At 41.3% G+C, this 24,833-nt stretch overlaps 1 protein-coding gene across 6 annotated transcripts in view; it reads right to left on the bottom strand.

Moving 5' to 3' along the window:
• Positions 1–24,833, bottom strand: part of LOC121191639 (exostosin-1c) — a 117,914-nt gene that overhangs the window by 80,741 nt on the left and 12,340 nt on the right. For all 6 annotated transcript variants that reach the window (XM_041052897.1, XM_041052895.1, XM_041052891.1 and 3 more), the window contains one exon: positions 21,029–22,432. In XM_041052897.1, coding sequence (XP_040908831.1) covers positions 21,029–21,975 — 947 coding nt within the window. In that variant the 5' untranslated portion in view covers positions 21,976–22,432. The remainder of the gene's footprint in view (positions 1–21,028; positions 22,433–24,833) is intronic.

Genomic DNA, 24,833 nt, shown 5'->3' on the forward strand with positions numbered 1-24,833 from the left:
TTTTTTTTCTATCCAAAAATAAAATAAAATAAAATAAAATAAAATAAAATAAAATAAAAAGGAATGATTGTCGCGTTTCCCGTTCCATCATCTGATTTAATCATGAAAGACAAATTACCCCTTGTGGAAAATGAAGTTGAAGTTGAGACAGTAAGTAGAAGGTAAGAACCTCCATTGTGTTGGCATTTTGAAGGCAAACACATGAGAACAATTCAGCAGAATCTCAACCAACATTGTTTTTGTCTGAGAGAAACATAGAAATTGTGCAACATCTTAATTTAGCTTGCAAAACATCATTCAACTTCAAGTATGTGGAAAATCTGAAAGAACAAACCTTTAAGGACAAAAATAAATCAATTGCACTGATCTTGTGCAGAGAAACAGGAAAACCAAATTTGGATTTCGGGCGACTTATAGACTAACTTTCCTACGTAACCTGAAGGAGGGGGTAAAGACAGACTAGGTGACGAGTCTGTTAGAGACTACAGAGACATAACCGCTGACATCAGTGTCCCTCCTCCTCCGTCCTCATTCTATCGGATAGAAATTCATTACATTCCTCCCCAGCTGTCCGTCAACCACTCCCTCCTGGCAGGTTTATTCTTCTTTCTTTTTTTTTTTTTGCACATTAGCGAAAAATTTTCAATTTCCTGTGGGCGGCTGACGTCTGCTGGCTGTCGAGGCGGGATGACGCCGGGTATTTGATGTCTGCATTGAATGGTTTGAGTGGGGTGGACTGGGTTGAGGTTTCTCTACAGGGACCCTAAAGCTCTTGGGAAAAAGTACAGAGAAGAGCGGGAGATTGAAGTCACTCCAGCTCCCGCCTCAGAAGCTGACAGCTGAGAGATTAGTGGTTAATTAAGTCAGACGACTTGACTGGCATGCGGGGAACAGCCCTCGAGCCAATCAAAGTTTCTTTTGGTTGGAAAACAAGAGCATAACTACCGCAGCCTCTGGGGAGAGCTCACTGGAAGAAACTAGACTGTAGCCAAAAGCAGCATGAATACTTCCTGACTCCCCAGTTTCTCATCCCTCTCGCACATCTGGAGAGGCTAGATAAGGAACATGTAATGAAAACAAAATGGTGATTGACACCTAGCTTGCTATGTGCATATTTAAAGCCATGTAATTTTACATTTTCAGGTGCAGGAGGGTGCAAAAAGGAGGATGAGAAGAGAGGGGAGGAAAGGAAGATACAATATGTGACACTTAAAGATGGTGAATGAAAGAGAAGAGGAAAGACAGACAGAGAGGAAAAGAGATTTGCATGGAGCATTTTTGAAATGTCATGGCTCAGTAGGACCATAAACACCATTCTCCGACCTCGCCACCCAGCTACACGCACACACCTCAATATTACTCTCGAGGGGGGAAAGAAAAGGAAAAGGTCCAACCACACACCGACCACTTCACATAAACACTACAGCTTTGCCCTTTGATAGCTCCATCAAAGAGAACGTTCTGCTTTTGAAAGATGTAAATAGCTCTTCAATAACATCAAACAGGTCAAGGAAATCACATCAAAAGCATGGCCGAGTTGAAGGTTCAGCTGGAGCGAGGTTATGACAATTTGATTATTTTCCAATTGATCCATTTGCTCTTTTAATGTTGTACTGCAAAAATCCTGTAATATTCTGACATCTTGCTGAGGCTTAGATGAGAGGACTGACACCACTTTCATGTCTGTGTGGTAAATATGCAGCTACCTCTGACAACCAGTTAGCCTAGCTTAGCACAAAGACATCAGTGCAAAAAAAAAAAATAAAACCAGAAAACAGGACCCAAGGCTTTAGGTGCTACATAATCAGTTCCTTTACACTTGATTTAAAAAAAAAAAAAGTCCAGCATTCAGGTTCAAGTTCCTTTTTTAACTCTCTGCCCTTGACAAAGTTACCACAGGCACAATTCTAATGGGTTTAGTTTAATTGTAGCCACTGTGCTTCAGAGGTTACCCCACCTGGCAGTGAGATGATGAATGAGCAGAGAGAGCATCTTCATGTTGCAGAGAGGGGGAAAGGGACAGGAGACACCTGAAAGGATGAAGAAGCACTGTGGCCTAAGGTGTGTGTGTGTGTGCGTGTGTTAGTGTGTGAGCCCCAGAGACCGAGAAAACTCATTGCAGAAAACTACATACACGTTCAAACCAGAAAACTAATATTTGACTTCAAAATAAAGTTTTTTTTCCCCCCTGGACATTCATTATATCCTCTCTTTTATCTATGCAGTATATTATTTTTTGTTGTTACTGTTCCTCTCACCTCTAGTTATTGTCTAGTTGGCTGTTTTTCCATTTCCCTGTGAGTTGCTGGTGCCAAATTAACTTGGCAATAATAACCTCCATTCTGCATTTCTGTACATTTTCATGATTTTCTGCATCAATCACAGCTTTGTTGCAGCTGAAGGATTCTAATCAAGAGCTACCTATGACTTAATGAGCAGCTTCGTGATTGAACCTAGACCTCATTTGATATTTATACTCTTATACAGTATGATTCCCTGGATGAAAGCATCTGAGAGTGAGGTGGGGAAAAAAAAAAGCTGAATTTCAGAGTCATCGTTAAATTTAATTTGTCTGTAGTTTATCATTTCTGAAAGTTCTACTGCTGCAAAGTTTTCTCTACAACTTTCACAATGCACACACACTGCTGAGAGCACTGTTGATCAAATCATCACTTTTACCAACTCAGTTCACTTGGCACTTGTATTCTGGCGCTGTCATCATTAGCACCACTTGCTGCAGAGTCTAGTCTGCCTTGCTGCTAGCCTACAGCCGCCCTGCAGCACTGGAAGACTGAAGGGTTAAACGTGTCCAGTTGAGATGCTGGTTAGAGCTGAGGGAAGCAGAGGGAAAGCTGAGAGAGAAATGGGAACATTAGGGATGAACTAGTGTAATCAGCCCAAGGCAGAGCAGAGGCTGAGCAGGGTTCAGTGAATTAGCAATATCTTTTCCCAGCATAGATCAATGGAGCATTACCGTAAGAAAGAAGGGGAGATGAAGAGGAGGAAGGATGGTGGAACAGAGGAAAGGAAAACGACAGAGAAAGGGAGACAGTAACCAGCTAATCATTTGACTCTGCCTTGAGCATGATTTCTCTCTCTGTGGTTCGCCCTTTTACTTTCAAATCCCACCAGTGATATATATCTCCAATCAAATAGGGAGATCACATATCCAGGATGGCACATTTCCAACCAATAATCAGGGAGCAAAACCATTTCAATACAAATGAAGTCCCGATTATAAGCTTAATGAACTAAGTGGTTACCAGTGGCTATTAACACTACTGTACAACCACAGTCAAGTAGGCCACATGGACACAAAATCAAATGCAATTTTCCACAACAATTTCCAGTGAAATCCACTGATATGACCAAACTCTCTCAGGATATCATTGCTGTTTTTCAGTTGAGCTTCAGGCACATCACTTCACTTCCTGCAGGTTAATAAAGTGTTAGTGCAACATTTTGAGTAAAGTCAAAACAGTGGACATTGCCAGACACAATTTATTTCTAGGATTGTGCCAATCATGCTTTTCTCTTTTCCAGTTTCAGTTTGTCTGCACAGAATGAGAAGAGTTTAAACAATCAATAAGTTTTTATTCTCCGCGCTTCAGAATAAGAAGCCCATCACTGGCGTCCACAGACACTAAAATTGGACAAGCTGGATAATCCAATACACAAGGTATTAATTTGGTTTTATTATAGCCTCTCTTGTAATAGTTATTCCATTGCACCTAGGATGAGAGGTTTCATATCAGTGTGCAAATGGCATTACACTCATTATTCACTGTCAGTCACTTCACAGCCAAAGGGGGAAATTAAACTCTACCAGGAAATAATGCCTCAAATAAGGTTACTGTACAACCTCACAACCTGTCAATGGGTGACTAATTAAAGGAAAACCCTGATTGAATCAGTGGGGAAACATTACAATTGCAAATGCTTACATGCATGCGTAAATACTGCAGGATACAAATAAACATGTCTAAAACCTTACTACGACATTTAAGATCATTTAAGATTATTTGTGGGGGTTTTTTTCCCTTTAATTAGTCACCACATGCTCATGCTTTAATTCTGGGCATTTTTGCAAGCTAAGACAGTAGTTGTTAAGCTAGGTTTGACACACATTTGCATGCTTTTGAAATAAAATCTTTCAGTAGGTCTACTTGACACTAATAGCTTCAGTTGAACTTACAAAATCTAAAATAAGGAGTAGATTTTGGCAAAACACTCTCCTCTCAAGGTCCATAGCTCTCCCAGTGCCTTTGATCATATCACATAATCATCAAGAAATGGAATTTCACCCAGTTTTCATGAAATGTTAGATGTTAACATTTCCAATTTATCTGAGAACTTTAAGTTTGTTCTTAACCTTGGGAGCAGAAGTTGGCAAAACAAAACAGCTAATAATGATCAACTACTGTCTCCAAGGTCAAGAATGGACTTTGAGAGTTAACTAATAAGAGCCAAAATGTCGTAGTGAACCTGTTTCTAATCCTGAAGCTGCATTGCTCAGTGAATGCAGTTTTATGAACCAAACAGAAGAGCGCCCAGTGCGCGGTGGCATAATAATCACTGCTGTCGCCCTGCTAAAGTGTCACTGAGTAAAACAGCAGATCCTATCAGCCCCGACACCTGTACTGTAGCTCTTCCCGACCTCTGAATGAAGAGAATTTTTCTACAGGGATCAATAAAGCACCACATGTTTAATCATCATTGCATTAACCTAAGAGGAGATGTGGCAGTGAGGGCACTCTCATGGGATGTTGCATTTTATGGGACACTAACATTGTTACTCCGTCTTGCTCATTTGCTGCAGTCGCTCTGTCGTAAACCGATAGCCGCAACGCTGAGAAAACAGAGACTCATTATCTAATCCATTCTCTCTTTTTCTCTCTCTGACTCTGTCACTTTCACTTAGTGGCTCTGTTACATACACAGACACGCAGAAAACTGCTAATGCATGCACATATGCACTAAACCACTAGTCCTTGCTCTCCATCTGACACACAAAAGGCACACAAATCATAAATGACCACATCCAGACACTCAGCCTACACAGAAAAAAAGTCTGTGCCCCTTGGAGTATGGATTGCATTCCAGGGAGGGTGCCTCAATAGATCACAGGATGTTTATTGGCTCCATGGATTCCCCTGAGTTCATCAGGCTCCAGAGGAGGAGGAAGAAGTGCAGAGACTGAATATAGATTCACTCTACCACTGTCTGAGGAGCAGGCCTGGCTGCTCCATCAGCCTCTACCCTATTAGAGGCCAATGATGGAGTGTGACAGAGCGTGCGTAAGTGCATGTGCATAGTAAGTGGGCAGAGACTGGGGTGGGTGCGGGTAAAGAGAGCAGCAATGCACTGAGGATGTATGAAGTATTAGGAAAGTACTCATACTTGGAAAGTACTCGTTTTCTGCAGAATGAGTACCTTTACTTTCAATACTCTAAGTACATTTGTGTGTACTTTTACTGAGTAGGATTTTGAATGCAGAACCTTAGTACTAAGTACTTTTATTGAAGTAAAGTATCTGAATTCTTCTTCCACCACTGGGGACTGCCATTCCTCAAGCAATGAAAAGATTGAGGAAAGGAGAAGAGAGCAAATTACATGAGGAAAAAAGAAAAATAAAAGGAGGAAAGGAGAAGAGCAAATAGGGGACAGAGACATAATCTGCTTTTTGAAGTGAATATAACCAAGACGATACACACACACACACTGCACCTGATCACATTACATCCTTATGGGCAGAAAGGTAAGAGGGCTGGGAAAGCAGCAGAATGACAGACAACAGTGGAGCAAAAGAATAAATTCTAGAAATAAAAGTAAAACAAGCAGAAAAAGTAAATCCCTTTTCCTAAGGGATATAAAGGAGACATAAAGAGTGAAAGGCAAGACAACAAACAGAAGGAAAGAGGGAAGCATGTGAAGACATTTTACAGTAAGAGAGGGAAGGTCATTACACAGAGACAGAGACAGAGACAGAGTGCTCTGGTTACTGGCAGCCAGTGGACAGACAGACAGAGAGAGTGATAACCGGGGGACAGCTGGACACATGGAAGCAGGGCTGGGCGCGCAGGGCACTGCATGCTGGGCACACAGCGAGAAACATGAGCAGGGGTGTGTGTGTGTAACTGCATGCATCTTGTGTTGAGAGGACGAACAAGTGAAAGAAATAGCAGCAGCAAAGACAGGAAAGACAGAAAGAGTGTGTAAGGGCATACGAGTGGTATGTATGTGTGTAATCTGGTGCTTGGCATTGGGTGAAAGGTTGGGAGTGACACTGAATGCTACTACCGGACTATTAGAGGTCATCATAGTAGATGCCCAGAGCAAGCTAATAGTGGGAATGGTATAAACATATCAAAGCAGGAAATGAATAAACCAAGGTGAAGATGAAATACAGAAAGTGGTGGAGTGTGAGGTGCAGGAATGAAGGAGGAAGAATACACATTTCATTTTAAGTCATTATTATTTTTAGCCATATGGCTTGATTGGTCGGTGGGGTTCACCACATGTGGTCCAGACTGAGGTATCTCAAAAACTACTGGATACACTGCTACAGACATTCATGATCAGACATTCATGATCTAGTTAACATGCAACAGACCCTTGCTGTACTTTGCTTAGTGCTAATAAGCTAATGGTTGCTAACTAGCGCTAAACACATGCTAACATACTGAACTAAGATGGGCAACATGCTAAAGACTCCTGCAAAACGTCAGCGTATTAGTATTATCATTGTGAAAATGTTAGCATGATAACATTAGCAATGAGCATGGCTGTAAATTGTATGTCAAACATGGCTTGTTTTAACTTTTTTGAATCATTTAAAATTTTAGACATCCCTGCACTTGACTAAGCAGTTTTTTTTTTTTTTTTTTTACCTAACCTGCCCTGAAGCACCTGTTTGCTGAAAAAAGGGAGTTGCACACAGATGGCTATATCATTAAAAGCATGGGACAGCGCATCGGCTGGCTTTGAACTTAATATGCTTAATGGTGTGTATAATGTAGAGGAAATGAGGACTGAAATGAGCGGTGGATTGGAATGAGTCAGGGCCTGCTGTAGTGTGAAGGAGCTCAGTGTGCCGAGGTTTTAATCTACAGAAGAGACTTTTAGGTTGGGCAGGCAGAAGCAACATAAAGCTCATTTTTCACTCAACACACCTAAGAAAGTGTGTGTATATTCGGTGCAGTCCCATTTGGAGGAAGGCTGTTTTGTAGCGTGTTGTAGGTGAGTGTTCAATGTGACAAGGAGGCCATACATCAGGCCATACATCATACACTCCAAAGTGCAACTGTGGCTTGTAGAGTTTGTGTCTATGGTGCAGTTTCTGAGAGGCTACAGCACAAAAGACATTTTTAGAGCAACTAAAGGGAAGTTTTGACTTCGCTCTCCCTCAACTTGTTTCTCATTCATCACAGGTGATGAGGAGGGAGACAGGCGAGAGGTACGGAGCAGTCCCAGAACGGCTATCATTAAATAACAGTTCAACACCAGAACTCATGAGTAATTCATGATCTTCTACACATTCTTTACTTGCTTGGTAGCAGAATAAAAGCTCTTATCTGGGGCACAGATACTGTATCGTGTGCTGCTGGGCTTGGCTACAGTGACACACACTCATGCACACACTTTCCAGCTCACAAAAAGAGTATTGCATTACTTAAAAAAAAAAAAAAATAGGTGAGGCTCCTGAAAAGCTTAATTATTATTCTTTATTCCAGCATGCACTTTAATAAAGCTCCAAGAGAGAACAATATAGCCTAATATAATAAGGATTTTATCATTCATGACTTTGTACAGTTCAGGCTGTACAAAGTCCCACCCACTTCTCTATGCAGCAATGTTAGACAAGGAGGTGTTGGCTAAACAGCACAACAGCAGGAGTACAACAGGTCCGGTTTCAAAACCTTTCTTACAATGCACAAGTCAAGAAGTTAAAAGAAAGACTGTGTTTACTTGAGCAAGGCTGCTAGAACAGGTGCCCTTTCCACTCTGCTCACTTATTAATTAAAAAAGTATTGTGTACTCCTTTCATACTAGTAGAAGAAGTATGATGAAGTACTCCTCAGATAATGGCCTGAAAGGCGAGTCAAGTTCCAACAAAGTCTCTGTGCAATCTGTTATCCACAACTAATGCCAACACTTAAAGTGACGATGAAGTGGAACTGAACTAGTTGCTGAAGTGCATAGTGTGAGTGAGAAAGAAGAAGACAGTCTGTACGTGAGCTGTCAGTCCAAACAGATTCTTAAGAAGGACACTATGAACTGAAGAAGCAAGTCACATTAATGGGAAAAACAAAAACTGTAAATGACTTGGCTTTATCTGTTGCTTATTGTGAAGCAGAATGTAGAAACTAGGTTTTGCTGTATAGGTCGGACAAACAGCGCTTCCCACGTAGGCTATGCCTTTTCAAAGAGCATAAGTGAAAGTTGGGAGCACATCTTGTACTAAGAAACTACTGCAAGTAGAAAGAAACACTTCTTCCGAGAGAATATTATTATATTGCCTTCATTGCCCGCACACAATGCAAGCCGGTGTGCAGCACAGAAAATTAGCGTAAAAACTAATTGGGGAAAAGTTTTCCAGTGCGATACACTACTACTTTAAATATTTCAAGTTTAATTCTCCCTTTAATAATACGACAAATGTTAGCTCGCTATTATGATGTGTTTTTCATAGCAACACATTTAAGTCTTCATTGACTGCCTGTATGAATATTTGCATGGATAGGGGGGAAAATCACAGAATGATAGCTTGATTAGGAAGCTGACTCTTGTATTGACTTTGTTGAGCTACTCTTAGACTCTACTGTTGGGTGGATTATTTCCACATTGATTCCTTTTTGGACCAACTACAAACAGCAAAATTTTACCAACACATGAATGCTGTTTGGGCTGGCTGCATGCTCATGGGGCCTCTGCTTCAGCTACAGCTGCTAATGCCAACTCATCGTCGTTCTTGTAACACTTACACACAGCCATTTCATGTTTTATTCTAAAGGACTGGTTTCAACTAAAATAAAACTGATAAAATCCTGTAGCCTACTCTTCTCTTTGTTCTCCTCAGCCTGCTACTGTTGTAGTACTGCTCTCCTTTACTACAGCCCATAATGCCAGCACAATTAGAGAGAGTGAATATGGGGTCAAAACCTTAAACTTTCATTCAGATCATTTCAATAACTTAAGCTGATTATTTTAATAGTGGTATTCAATAGGTATTTGGATCAGGTAGCTTGTGAAAAATGAGGTGTGCCAAAGTTAAAAGACTATAGCTACTATTTCAGAGTATCAGATACATATTTAATCAGCAGTGCATATTTGATGCTATGTAAATATAAGTATCTGATTGGACTCAGTATTGGAAGACACCCTGTTTTAATGGGCTCGGATCAGGATTGAGGTCGGGACATCCCTAATAGAAATAAAGATAAAAGGTCTTTGCCTCACACATGAAAAAAACACATACATTTAATAAAACAAGCAGTGCTACAAATCCTCCAACAAAGGATGACGTATGAGTGAAATAATTAAGCAATTTACATGGAGGGCTATGAAATTGTTTGCATAAAAAAATACTAGAGGTTGCTGAGACACCCCCTCATCCAAATCCCAGTTTAACCCCAATATCCCATTGAGTTATTAAAAAACATAGATCATTTTAATGCTGATAGTGCAGCACATATTAGCGAGTCCTTTGAACCCTCCAGTGGTTGGGATTATCACTATATATCAGTCATTCATCTCAAGACCGACCAATCAGAGCGCTTCATCCTACATCAAAGAGAGCAAAAAAGAAGCTGTCATTAAAAAGCCTTTTCATCTTATTGCAAACTTACACTACACAATATTTTCTGACCTAATTTTACACCAGACATCCCAGGCAATTTAGGATTTTTGTGAGGACGTGCTTGAGAAAAATCTCTAGAATGTGTTTGGGACAGCCTAATTGCATCAAAATCTGTTCTGATTGTGTGTCTCTAAGTAATGATTTGGCTGCTGGCTTCTTTTTCACATTAATAGTTTGAACTTCTAAACCCTAATGGTTTCTGCATATTTTTCTTTTGGTGAGGCTGAGTGGTTTTTAAAAACATATTTTAAAAGGTTAATTAGCCATAAACAAATGTGACATCCCCTTCTCCTCTAAATTCATTATCTTTTCTCCCTTGAAATCACAGACTTCCTCAAACATCAACAAACCAAGAAAGGCACAGAGGTATTACTAATCTCTTACTTTCTTCATGTCCAATGACTAAACCACCGAGGTCAAAGTTCAAATAGGTGTTACCAAAAACCAGTAAACAAGTGAAATCCAGGGCACTAAGTGGAGGTTCAGCTCCTCAACTGCATAAGCAATGAGAAATGTCTTCCTCCACATCTCGCTCTCTTTCTCTCTCCCAACTGCATTGTCATTGTCAAAGCTTTTACGCTCCAGTTGGTCTGGACAAAAGCGAGCAAGGTCGCCAGAGGCTGTTCCTGCTATGATCATGGTGGTGTTAGCTGAGGTTGATAAAGGGCCCGATTAGGTAGCTGAATGGGCACCCATTAAGAGGACATCCACACTACTGAGGGAGCCCTAAGGCCAAACGATGTTCGTTAAGAAAACTGATAGGCACCTGATAGACCAGAGCCACTCACTTGATAAATTCTGGAGTTTTAAAGGGAAAACAAAGAATGAACTATAGTAACTGAGAAATGTGGACCCGATGGTGAAAAATGCTGCAAACTTCACTCATTGTCAACATGAAACTCACGTCACTCACAAGCAGCAGCAGCAGCAGCACTGCTTTTGACAAATGATCTCTAGCCTGGTTTTTCCCCTTGCAGTCTGCAAATAGTACAGTGCAACTGTATCCAAACCTCAGACACCAAAACAGGCGCACAAAGTAACTGAACAATTATTCATAGTGTAAGCTCTGTAAAATGATGAACAAAATGCTAGTAACATATTTAGTTCTTTTGAACATCACTTGTAAAGTACTGAAAGGATGGAAATTTCAGCAAGGACAGAAGAAGTGGTAAAAAAAAAAATTAAAAAAGACAGCTTGAAAAAGAAGTTAACATCCTTAGCACGCCTGGTGAAATGGGTGTTCTTGTCAGGCTCAGTATTGGAAAGTTAGGAAAATTGTTGAACGCAGTACCCCTGGATTTTGACAACGAAAATTATGGTAGAAAATGTCCCAGACTGAATTCATTACATCCCAAACTTGGCCTGATTCAGGTCCAATACTGGCCAGAAGCCTGACGCCAAGATTTTTTACATCAAAAGCAATCTTAACAGTCCGCCACCAAGATTGACTCATTACTTTGAACACATCACAAGAACACAATGACGAGCAAATCACAAAATGTGCTTCAAATCTCCACAGACCAGACAATTCAAAGAAAAAAAAAAAACAAGCATTCAGACTATCCAAAGTTCATCATCAGTTTTATTTATGTTCTCCATAAACTGAATCCTCACCCACAATATCCACATGAAAGTGTTCCCAAATCTGATCAAAGCCCATCAGGTTGGGTCATGTGTCAGACATTATTTTGGAATTTGTTTTCTCAAAATATCGTGAACCAGATTAGAACCATCACAGTTTCACCATAAAACACCAAATATGGCATGCACAACTCAAACAGAACCAAGAATCCTATGAATTCATGTTAAAACAATATCTATAAATCTGTGCAAAACACAGACACCCACACACACCCAAACTCTGCAAAAACACAGATACCATTTCCAAAGAGACAAATGTTTGAGTCTTCAAGCTTTCGTAAGTGCTTTGTTGGTACATTTTTGTTTTCGGTTAGCCGTCCACTCTTTACTATTTCTGGTGTAAAATGCTTATATTCCAAAGTACTTACATAATAGTGTCATAACTTTAAGCCAAATCTCCCACATTATCAGTGAAACACAGAGCCCCTACTGTAACTGCACAGCACCACTTATCCAGTCTACATGGATTAAACTTGAAAATCCTTGAAATACTTATAAATAAATTGAGACAATGTCTGCCAGGATTTCTCACTGGTTATGGTTTGTACCTGTGTGACTTGTAAGCTTCCAAATTCCCTGAGATGATCAGGCAAAAACAGACGTATTTTCAAGTGATCACCATTTTCACATATGTCTGTAATACTACTGTAAGTGAACACAGCGAGGTCAACCAACAGACAGAGGATATTACGGGTAAGGTGATTTCCTTCGAAGCAGCTGGACTGTATTAGCGGCACAATATGACTAGAATTAAGGAGGCATATCTGTAACCTTCAGTAACAAATCACATTTTGTTTATTTTAAAATTAAATAAAAATGTAAGCATAAGTTGCTGAAATTGTTGAGCATAATTATAGCACTGAGGTAGGACAGGGGATACAATTTTTGTGCAACTTTTCCAGATGGTAAGTGGTCCAATGAGTAAAAGGGATTTTTCACAACCAAAAAGTTATTTTAATTAATGACCTATAACAGATCTATAAAGCTTTAGAAAATTATTTGTAATAAGCCTTCTAATAAAAATGTACCTTATTGGAAAAGGGTACTATATTATTAGTAAACCTATAATAACTATTTTTTTTTTTTTTTTGGCCAGATGGCAACAGAAACAACCCTTTAAGCTGATATGGTAAACTTGCTGGTTGCTTATTGACTTTTGCTATCTCAGCATTTACAGAACAACATCATAGTTCATTTAGAGTTGTGTTTCTGGCCACATGATATATGTACGTCCAATATTCACTTTTAGCTCTGTTATATATAAATATAAACATCTGAATTCTCAGGTGGTAAATGGTTCACAATGTTCACCAGCTTGTCACTAACTATGTCTCTCTGCTGATTGGTGCTGAACAGGTACTCCGTCGTGGGGTTTTAGAACTTTTGTGCTGAAATCTGAAATCAGTGCAGTGAGAAACAACAACATAAGAGCAGTGAAAGTGAACCAGAACAGTTAAGCTATGGGCCAGACAGATAAAAATGAACTGAAAGTCACTATAAGCTTCTGTATAACCAAGGTTTGTGGCTGTGTGTGTTTATCACAACCCCTTTCCTATTGTCATACTGTTTTCACATTGTCATTTCTTACATTGATATTATAAAAAATATCTAATACCTAATTTGTCACTTCTGTTGGAGTGGATTAAATGAAACCTCGTCTGAGGCTCATATACTGTAAAGGCCTTTCCTCCCTTGACCTTTGGCACACCGTCCAGCTCGTCAAAACATGCATGAGGGGTGAGCGGTGGGGGGGACATGGTGTCAAAGCAGGAATGCCTAGATTAGCAAGAGAGAGTAAAGAAGGGACTGTTTGTCAGTGTTTGTGAGCATGCACATGTGCATTCATGTGCACGTAACTAACACAATGGCGTGCAAGACAATTGTGTCTAACACTACAGACACAGCTGTGCTGTCAAAAAAAGTTTTGCCTTCACAGAGAAGCAGGGTCTGTTGATAAATCATGCATACTGGAGCTCAGAAATACGGTAGGAGGCTTGCACTGAACTGTAGGAGGACTCTGTGCGGTACAGTATGAAAAAAAAGGAGAGGAGGAAGACAAGATGCTGGGAGAAAAGTTACGGGGCTGTGCAGAGGATAGATTCTAAGACGGTGTGAGTAAGAGACAGAGGAAGAATAAGTATTATAAGTTGCAAAGTGTTCATGTATATGTGCACCCGAGCAACACTATGTGTGTACTATGTTTCTATCACAGCAATTACATTAACTGTAGTTTTTAATGCAGGGATTACAGCAGGCCTGGGTGTGGGAGATACGCCTACCAGACAGTTTGTCGTGTCCCATTTTCTGTTCTTGTTTGTGTATGAAAAACTTGTTAAAGTTTGCTGAGGCTTGCACAGCACAAAGCCTTTCAGTCCTTGATTGCCACAAGGGACGGCGTGGCTCCAGTGTCACTGGTTTTGTCAGTGTGACTAGTAAACAACAAGCTTTTGTCACTTAAATGCCCCCAGTCTGTACGGATAAATTATAACCTATTCTGAAAAATGGAAGGGCTAGACTGACGAGAAACTCAAACTGAAACAGCACCACTGAGGAAGTGGGAGGCTGAATATATGACTCAAGTTTTCGAACAGTGAGCGGCGGTTGAGAGAACAATGAGGGCATGAAGACCACAAACATGAGAAATGACAAGCAGGTTGTGACTGGCTTGTGTTTGAAAGTACAACATTTCATTTTCTCAAGACTAAAGAATGAAAGCTGTGGTTTTTCTGCCTTTCAGATGAGCAGCCTGAGGAGCTACAGTAGAGGATTCAGAGAGCACAACCCTCTGCCAACAGTTAATGTTACAGCCAAAGTCATCATTCCCATAAAGTTGTAATGAAGTGAATTGATTTTGTGACCTTGCAAACATGCCTCTCTGACTTGAGATCATGTGTCTCCCTCTCCCATGGTTCCTTCTAAAACATAACAATCATCCAAACCCTGGAATTTCAGATTAGGTCGGACCCAAAACCTAACAAATTATTTCTTGGCTACAGGTCTATCTGTTCACCAAAATCCATGGAAGCCAGGACACACAGTATACTGTGAATGTTGAGATATCCTGCAGAAATAAACACAAGACTGGGAAACGTTGAACTGTGGTTTGTACTCTGAATTTAATCTCAATACCACTAACAAAGATCCTTACAGGAATTCAGTTGTATTCCCTGAACTCCTCAGACCATATTTAACCCCTTTAGACCTCACATCCACTGTTTTGGACATCACACATTTATTGGTTTCAGTCAATGAACATGGATGGTTTTAAAAACATTGGTGCTCGGCATTGGTGCTCCAGCTTTTCAATCCATGAAGATGGATTAAAAAGATGGAAACAGTGCTGATGAGAGCAAACCAAAACGTTAAAGTTGCGGGATGTAAAACCAAAACAATGAGCTGAAAGATGCTATAATGCTGCATAGAAATGAGGGGAACTGCAGAGTCCAGTGATAATTCTCTGTGGGTTCAGAACGACTTCTTTCACATCAAGCACTGTCATTTGATCCAGTGTTAAAACAAAAATATGGATTTCAGCACATTTAAAGAAAAGAGTCAATCAGCAACAAAGGTTAGTAAAACAAAGGTTCAGTTCAAGCTCTGGGTGCAAATATTTCTGCCCTGTGAAGCCCTTTGTCGCCGCATAAATATGTTAGACCAGACTTGACAAAAGCACAGGGAAGGAGGAAGACTGATGTGTGGGATTAGAAAGACACGAACTGGAGAGGAGGAAAAGAACGGAGGATGGAGTGTACAAGTGCCAGAGAATCACAAGGCTGCCTCTCATTTCCAAGTATTCTAAACAGAGACGGCAGACATGGGCCACGCAAACCACACGCACACACACACACACATGCACACACATACACACACAGACCACAGCATCTTCAGAGGTACAATTTCACAGGCCGTAATTACAGTGGGCTGCAGCGTTTCTTATTTGGTTTGCCAAAATCTCATATCGCACACACTAGCGCACACTGTTTACAGATCCAGACACACACATACACAACTGAGCATGTACACACCCACATATTAATTTGAATTGTACATGTAAGGAAGTAGAAACTACACAGCTATGTTTTTCTATGTCTGCCAGAAGATAAGAGTGACGCTGTTTTCCTTTCCAGTGCTGATTCATTTTTCACACACCACACTGAAATCCTTTGTGGGAATTATTACACTGCATTTACATGCACATGACAGCTTAAGTTTGCAAATTTGCTGTTCAAATTACATATGCATGAGAGCGTTTCTAAAGAATTTCCTTCCAACTTTCGGCGTAGCGAATATACTATTAAATCGTTACTCTTGCAGTCCTTCAGTTCTGTTTTGTCTGATTAGTATGCTGCATTCATCCAGAACTGTTAGCCTGGTTTTAAAGTCTGATTGCTCACTCTTTCTCTTTCAACCTTGAGTTGCTTCAAGGAGGGTCATGAATAATGACCCATCGGTTTCCAGCACCAGCCCTTGTGTACGCCGAACACAGAGGTAGAGCATTTTGCCATTACACATCCCTCCGCTCATTTCAGTTTCTCCCTCCAATCCTGTCCATATCTGTTCAACCACCAATTCTCCTTCACAAACACAAACATTTGGTTCTTACTTGGTCCAAATTGGAACCTGAGAACTTTGTGTTTTCTGTGGTACCTTTTGTATCTCCTAAATATCCCTTTCTTTCTTCCTCCCCTCTCTTTTTTCTCTCTCTTTTTCACACTCTTGCTCATTTACATTCACTGTACAATGCACGTTTCTCTTCCCTTTCTTAGAGAATTCTCTAAAGTGAGGGAAACTAGGCCATTAGGCTGCAGCACAGCTTCTCCCTTGCTTCAAGTATCCCTTTCTCTTCCAATTCCCTCTTTTTCTCTCTGTCTCTGTCACCCTCCCTCTTGCCGTGTCTCATTCTCGCTTCTTCCTTAAGTTGCCTGCGGTATCCCTTCGTCTTTTTCCCATTTTCTGTAATCTTCATCACATGACATTCTCCTTTTCTTCCTTTCTGTCTTGCTTCACTTATTGCCTTGGGTACCACTGTGTCCTACCTCCAACTTGTCTCTTCGCTACTTCGTTCTGTTTTCTCTCCTATCATCCATAATCCATGCGCTCTCACACACACACACACACACTCAATGTTACACACAAACTGTGTAGACCTGAAAAGTATTTCCAGGTACGTTCAGTTCCTATTCAGATTTCTCTCTCCCCATGGCAGATTTTAATGGGATTTTCTGGTACCATTTACCAATCATTCAACAGTTTAAAAGAGTAAAATTATGTTAATAGAAATGGCAGGGACAGAGGTATTTAAACTTAATCTGTTTTTAAAAACTATTTTGCTAACAACCACAAAGACATTACCATTACCAAGGCCAAAATAATGTGTGTTACATGGCCAGCAAAAGACATATATATCATAAATATTTTAGGAAGATAGGACAGCTTTAAACTGCTGTCTTTAGTAGTAACTGGCACAGTGATGCAGTTTAAACCTGTACTAGCGGTAAGTCTAAGTGGATAAATGTGTGTCTTCCTACCGACCTGGTTTGAACACAGGTTACCCACTTCTTGAAAGACATGTCAGTGTTGAATGTATGTTTTTTGTTTTTCAGTAAATTACATTCACTTTTGTTGAATCAGGATAGAGGCAGAGCTCTTGGCTATGAAATGGCTCAAAACCCAGGCAAATAAAACTGGCCGCAGGTCGAGATAATGTTAGGGAGAATGAGAAATTATGTAATTTGGTTAAACCTGTGGGCTCGAATAAGGGTGGGATTAAGATTATGAGCTGGTGAAATGATATATCACGGGTTGTAGTTGTATTTCACCCTTTGTATTTTTGTGAAAAAATTCAATCATTATATTATTTTGTTTCTTTTTGTTCAAAAAAACATTTTTTTTGTTTAAAAAATACATTAAAGTTAATTGTAAAAACACAAATGTTAATCAATTTACAGCCCTATTAATTTTCTCTTTAGTCTTAAAGGGTGGGAGGTTATTTCAGGTTTTTATTGGGGTAGAAAAATGATGTCATGATGGTCCATTGATCTCTGCGCTTGAGTCCCCCTCCCCCCTACTTCCTCCTCCTCCTCCTCCTCCTGCTCCTCCTTGTGCCCTTTGTCTGTAGGTTGCTGTCTTGTCCAGGTCCCTCAGGGCTAATCTGCTGGTGTACCAGATGCATGCGCTCATTAACCTGGTACCACCTTCTAAGAGCCTCATTGACCGTGACACAGTCTCACACACAAACACAAGCTCATGCATACATAGCAGTGACAGCCACACACACACACGCGCGCGCGTGCGCACACACGCACACACACACAAACACAAGCTCATGCATACATAGCAGTGACAGACACACACACACACACACACACACACACACACACACACACACGCACACACACACGTGCTTGCTCAGTGACATGTTATTATTAGGACAGTTTCTGGATTATTGACAAAACGAGATCTAGAAGAGTAAAAGAGAGGCTAACAATAGTGAAAAAAGACTAAAATATGCCAGAACAGCAGACAGATGGAGGGGCGAAGGTGTGTCTCTACCTGGCCTGAACTTGGTTTTCACACAGAGACCTTGCTCATGGAGATCTTTTTATTGTCCTCTTTTCTTTTTCTTTCATTTATTTTGATTCCCCAGTCTCCACGGTTCTCATGTTCTACCCTCAGAAATCCCCTTCTTCTCTCCCCTGTAAGAGATTCAAAGGATGCAAAAAGAGAGATGTGCTCCACCACCTCACCTCCACCCCCCACCCCACCCTCCTTCACACCTCTCTCTCTCCAAGGCTAAAAGCCTCCTGTTTCCAGAGAAAGAGGCTTCATACAAAAGGCGATAGAGAGAGAGAGAGAGAGAGAGAGAGAGAGAGAGAGAGAGAGAGAGAGAGAGAGAGAGAGAGAGAGAGAGAGAGAGAAAATCATCCAGCTTTTTGTTTTTCTTACAAACGGCAGCTGTCTCTCACATTGCTTCCCCTATTCACACTCTTACACCCTCAGAGTCTTTGCTGTATCCAAAACTACCACAAAATACCACATGGGACCACCCCACCTCCCCCGCTATCCTCCACTCTTCCCCATCCCACACACCCCCTGCCCACCCAGGTGTCTGAGTAGTGGGCTGTGTGGAATAAATGAGCTCATTCATACAGTGCTGAGCAGCTCCATCCCATTGCTGACCAGCCCAATATAAACAAGGCTAAGGTGGCTAGCTATAGGCCACAGCTAGAACTGTGCTTGGCCTGAACCACCATCTAAACTGCTGATGCCGGTAAACAATATCTGGAAAGTCATAATGTACAGTTTTAAAATACTTGCTTTGAGCGTTCATTTGAGAACACCTGAAAGCAACTTCCAACTCCCAGTGGCTTAGTCTTAAATTAGGGTTGATTTTTCTCATACCAGAAAAGTTCAGTGAGTCCATGAGCTGAGAAGCAATGAAGATTTAAAAAAAAATAGTACATGGTAATAAATGGTACAGGACTTAACAGAATGGGAACTAATTCCTATTAAGTTTTATTGTTTTCAAGTAAATTTTAAATTCATATTTTGACAATTATTGAAAGATATTTTGATGGTACTTAACAGTTAGAATCTTTTTGTCACTTTTGGTATGACAGGGCCTTTGCAGAGCAGCACACACTAAGTAGGTAAGGGATATAGATAATCTAGTTTCAAAAGCAAAATGCTTTATGTCTGTGATCTAAAACATTTTTGAACTGCTTTAGCTTTCCTTAAGTCCATCTCGATCTTGCACTTGTACCTGTTTGTCACAGTATGAATCAGACAAGGAAATCAATTCCTGCAAGACCTCTAAACACTTGAATTATCTCTGTTTATTCACCTATTATTGGCACCGTTCCTATTTCTACTAAATTTATTCTGTGGTCTTCTTTTTATTGCTTAACAAACCCTCCATATCAACCCTGCTGAATACAGAACCGTCCCTATGCTCTCTTAGAAATATCTCTATGACACTCTTTGTCTGCCTCCACTTCACCACCAGTGTACAGGACCTCCACCCTCAGCATTCTGGGTCTCCACCCTCCTCATAAGCTCACACACATCAACTAACATAAACACTCTGCTGCTAAATCCAACACATTTGTAGCAGTGCTGAAGCTCTTTTGCGATGAATAATTAATTTAGTAGTACATTGTGATTACAGAAGGAGATCTTTTTTTTTTTTTACCTCAAAGATTAATTCCCAGAAACTAATGATGATGGTAACTGATGATTTCTAACAAGCAAAAACATCATATTGTTTATTCTGAGTACATGCATCTATTTCCATCTGTTTTTAAATTCCTGCCAGAGCTCTAATAAGCCAGTAGGAGGTTATGAAAAGTACTTGGAGGATGATACATGTTTACCAAGCTGCTGCTGCAACGTGTATTTGACAGATGGAAGTGTTTCCTAAAGCTTTTCATTATTAACTCAACAATGGTGCTCGCATTCTTGAAAACCACTCTCTGAAAAAAGCCCATACGGCACACAGGGCTGAAGTGAAAACATATATTGCATAATAGCACATGTCTTTGTATGAATTGTTTTCAAACCATGGCAAAGATCATATGCTGAAATTAATTGGTTTCAATAATAAATCATCACCAGCATTGCTAGAATCTCATTTCCCAATGTCTTTTATCCACTCCACCCTCCATCTCATCAGTGAACTCCAAAATTTAATTTCAACTAATGTGGAAATGGCAAGCCTATTCCTCATGCTACGACAACAACAGCAAGAAAACCGTTGGATAGCTGGATAGTCTGAAAAAACTCTCAAACAATAGCAGTTTATTCTTTGAGGTATGTAGAGATTTCCCAAAGCCAGTCTTTGTGGTGACCTTTGCTGGGCTCATTACGCACTGTTGTTTCAGTTGTAATTAATTAGCTGTAGCTACTGTATTTTTGTCTGTTTGCCTCATCGTAGTAAACACCAAACTACAAAATGGAAAAGAGCATTTGTGCACTTGTTTTTTTCACAGTTTTGTTTAATACCCTAATTTGTCGATCATGCTGTAACATTTACTGAATAATAAAAAAGCTCAAGGTCAGTTACTGCAAGCCGAGCGTATTACAACCACTGTTTAACTGTACTTTTAACAATTCTGACACAAGAATAAGACAACTGCTGTAAATATTGACCTGAATCTAAATTTCCAGGGACTTGAGGCTGTGTCTAAAATCTTTGATCTCAAAAAGCAACTGCCAAACATCATAAAACTCAAACTGTCAAAAACCGTGCAGCCATAAAAGAGAGACACAAATAACCAGTGGTACACAAAAGCTACCACTGACACTGCTTGTAAAAAAAATCTGACATCTAAAAGAGCAATAAAACAGCATGTAAAGTTCAAATACGAGGGCAAATGGAACAACACCACTGTGTATTTCCTAATAAAAAAAATAACACTTGGCTGTTTCCTATAAATCCTTATATAGTGCCACACTGACTCACACCTCGCTTCTCAATTTCACATCACCTCATTACAGCCCTCCCCACTGGCCATGTGACCCCTGACTTACCTCTCATATTCCAGGTTGTCATGGTCACAGCGGGAGTCTTTGTGCTTCTCCCAGTCCTTCCCGTGGCGGCACGTCGTCAACGACACAATGTCCTTCCCATTGTGGATGTGATGGAGTGCGTTTCTGGTATCTGAGCCGATGCCCGTCAGGTAACGCTTCCCTTTGAACATCAGCAGGTACTTCCTTCTTGGCGGGATGGTGTTCCTCACCAGCCAGCCCCGCTCTCCACCCTTCTGTGGGTGATCCTTGGAGAACAGCGGGATGGAGACGTCAAAGCCCGGCCTGAAATGTTCTGTGTTGAGGCTGGCTTTGGCTAAGATGGCCTGGCCAATGTTGAAGCCCAGGTCCTCTGTGTAGTTAGGCCAGGTGCCTGAGTACAGGTTGAAGATCAGGTGGTTCCTCCCGTCATTCCACAACGGGTAACCACGAATACGTTCATCCACATTGGGCACAAACTGTCCTGATAGCTGGTCCCGATCTAAAGTGTCTATCCCAAGCACGAACAGACATGCTTCACGGGGGTCTGATGTGTAGTACCGGGACTCACCTATAGACGTCAGGATCTTCCTGTAGCTCTCCGAAACACGATCGTTTTTCTCTGATGGATATATATACACCCTGAACCCTTCTCTTCCTCTGCGACGACACCGAGAGAAGTCAAAACAGGTCTCCATGCGGCAGCGGCTGTCCTTGTAAATGGCGGACCACGCTTGTCGCCGTTGGCGGGGTGACTCAGCCGTCCCCGGGTCCGTCTGGAGCTCGTCCAGGTGGGCATAGCGGGGCAGGAAGGCCCGGTCAGTCCAGTTGGGCCAAGGGCGCACTACCTCACCCCGCTGGCGCGTCAGCAGCCGGAGCAGGCGCAGCTGGACTCCGCCACCCCAGTAAAAGAGGACCAGCCAGCAGCACGCACACAAGCCCAGCAGAACATACTTCTTACGCGCCTGCATGGGGGCCTGTCACAGTCTCTTTTTTCCGCTCTGTCTCTCTGTCTCTCTCGTCCTCGGTTCTTCTCTTCCTCTGCCCCTCAGCTCTGTAGCCTCACAGGGGCGGGGGACTGACTTGTGACTTCTAACAAGGGGCTTCTAACGGAGGACAATGTGTTAACAAGGACATCACTGCCTCTGAGTGTGGTCCAGGCCACTTTGCCATTTAGATTGACGCAATCTGAGTTACTGACTCCCCTTTCTCAGTCTCTTTCTGCCTTCCCCATTTGCTCTCCACTGAACCCTCAGATGTGTGTATTAGCCTGTCTCCGCTGTGGTGTGTTCTGCTGCTGCTTCTGCTGTGTGCATTTCTTCCGCTGCCCAGCCTGGTTGAGGGTGATGAAGGGTGATTTCTCCGCTCTCTCAGGCCAAGCTTGCTGCCTCATGGTGCCTGGCGCGACAGCTGTCTGCAGGGCTCCTCCTGGAGAGAAGTAAACAAACAAGAATACAGATCAGTACACAGACAGAGTTGCTGCTCCGCAAACCAACACTGAGACATACTCTGGGATTAGTTGTGAAACTGCTGTCTCAAAAGACGCCATAACTAACACTTTTGAAAGCCCAGTGGGTATTAGCTTTCATTTGGATAGCTTTTCATTTTGGAAAGGCATATGTAATCCGCAACCTCAATCACATTTAACACACAAACACACACATATAATCAAACAGCAGTAAAGTAGCACAGCTGGGTAATGTTCCACAAGCGGCAGAGGATTTTAAACTGTCAAAATCCATCTTCAGCTCTAGCTCATAAAGGGAAAATTGAGTACAACTCAGAAAGGTATCCAACCCTGATAAGACACACATCCACAAAACCATCTCTTTATGAAGTCCACGTTCTCTCTAGCTCTGGCCCGCTCTGGCTTCCACATTCCGGTGAAAAAGATGGACATTTACTGGCCATGCGTGCTGTGATGTGCACTGACTTCTGGAATAGTCTTTTGCGATAGTACGGTTAAACCTGAAACAGCAGACTGGACTAGATATTATCATTCTCTTCAAGCTCCAGTTGAACTGAGCTAGATACAGCTGAAGTGCAGTGAAGGAGAAAATAAGAGAGCGTTTAGCATCTGAAATGGAGATTTGGAAACGCAGAAGGAAAACAGAGCCATTTTATGGCTCTGAAACGCCCGTTCACCTTGGAGAGACGGGGAGAAGGCTTTTTTTGTTGCATTCATAAAATTGCAACGGTTTTTCAGCCTAATATTTTCGCCAAACATCACCCCATAACACCCCTACATGTACAGTATACTTGTGCATGTGTGTGTGGGGAGAACACCTCAAACTGAAGGGCAGTGTTCTTACCGCCAGCTGCGACACAAAGGCAGCTTTCAGGTCTCACCTGGCCACTCTCTCTCTACCTCTCATTCACATTCCTCATTCCTGCCTCTTCTCCAGCCAAGCAGAAGGGATGCCTGCCTCCTCTGTGTACAATAAAACAAACAGCACACTGGTAATGTGGGTAAACAAGGTATCCTCTGTTTTCTACATCTTTAAAAGGTAGAGGAAATGAATATTTATGTGTGAACTGAACTGATTTTACTCATGATTATGTATGTATACTTTATTTGTATTAAGTGAAAACATCAGTTTTCATCAGTTATGGAGAAAGTAAGAAAGAACTGATGTTTTTAGCTCAAATACCATAACCATGGTTTCCGATTGGATCAGTAATCTTAAGGATCCTACAATTTTCCCTGTCCATAAGTTAAAATTAAATTCTACAACTAAAGTTAGAATGCAGAGTTATCGGTAAACTAGGCTCTTAGTTTGCTTACACAGCATGTATAAAACTAGAGAGCCCCTTAAACAGATAATCCCAACACTAAACTACCTGAGAAGCAATGTCAGAGAACATTTTAGACTTGAAACCATGGAATGCTGTTAGCTGAACTTGTGAAATGCAATGCGGTCACATTAGCTTGTCAGTCAAATGAGGCAGCAGAGGCACCGACTCCACTCAAACTAGATTTTTGTGACGGCGCTCGCTCGTGCTTGACAGTACGGCTCGACTGCAGCAGTAGCACCAGGACAGTCTGGAGTCTTTATTTAAACGGATTTTTTTTTTTTTTTTACTGTATGTGTGTGAACACAGCAGCTACTGTCTGCCACACTGCACCAGATAATTCAGGTCGGCTAATCTGCCTGTGGAGATGTTAGTGGGTGGTTTTTGGCACCTTCCTTGTTTCTACTTCTTTGGCTATGACTGCAGCCGCCAAAGCAGCAAACAGTCCATGGTGGGGAGAAACAGACACTTGGGATCCCATTACATACTCCTCATCAATAATTCACTTGCTCCTTTAGTTAAGGCATTGATTTTCCTTTCTTTATTTTTTTCGTGCTTTATATCCCTTGCCTCCAACGCATACAATTAGACTTCAATCTTCTTCAGGATACACTCTGGTGAGAGATGTGTACAAGCTCTGTGATCTGTGGTTGTGGGGATAATTGATGGTGATGGCAGGAAGGTGTAATAGAAACGTGATGGACTGCATCATTATGACGACAGTGACGCTGATGGAAATGAAGCATTTATCCCGCTACTTTATCGAAAGCCAAGAACTCTCACTTGAGGACACCACTGCTTTTGTCCATCTTTTTGCAATTGTCCTGCAAAAATAAAAGTCTCCTAAGGACGTTCACACTGATGCACTGAGGTCTCTCTATTACAGCTGGATCAACAGCAGATGTTTCCATTCCCATGCTTAAACTGCCATTTCACAATAAGACATTAAAAGCAGCCTTCATTTGACACTCTTCATTCCATTTAACAGATACGAGCAGCTCAAAACTCATATTTGAACTGGTTTCGAAATGACAGA

The sequence above is a fragment of the Toxotes jaculatrix genome, chromosome 13 (assembly GCF_017976425.1).
Source record: "Toxotes jaculatrix isolate fToxJac2 chromosome 13, fToxJac2.pri, whole genome shotgun sequence".
NCBI classification, from domain to species: domain Eukaryota; kingdom Metazoa; phylum Chordata; class Actinopteri; family Toxotidae; genus Toxotes; species Toxotes jaculatrix.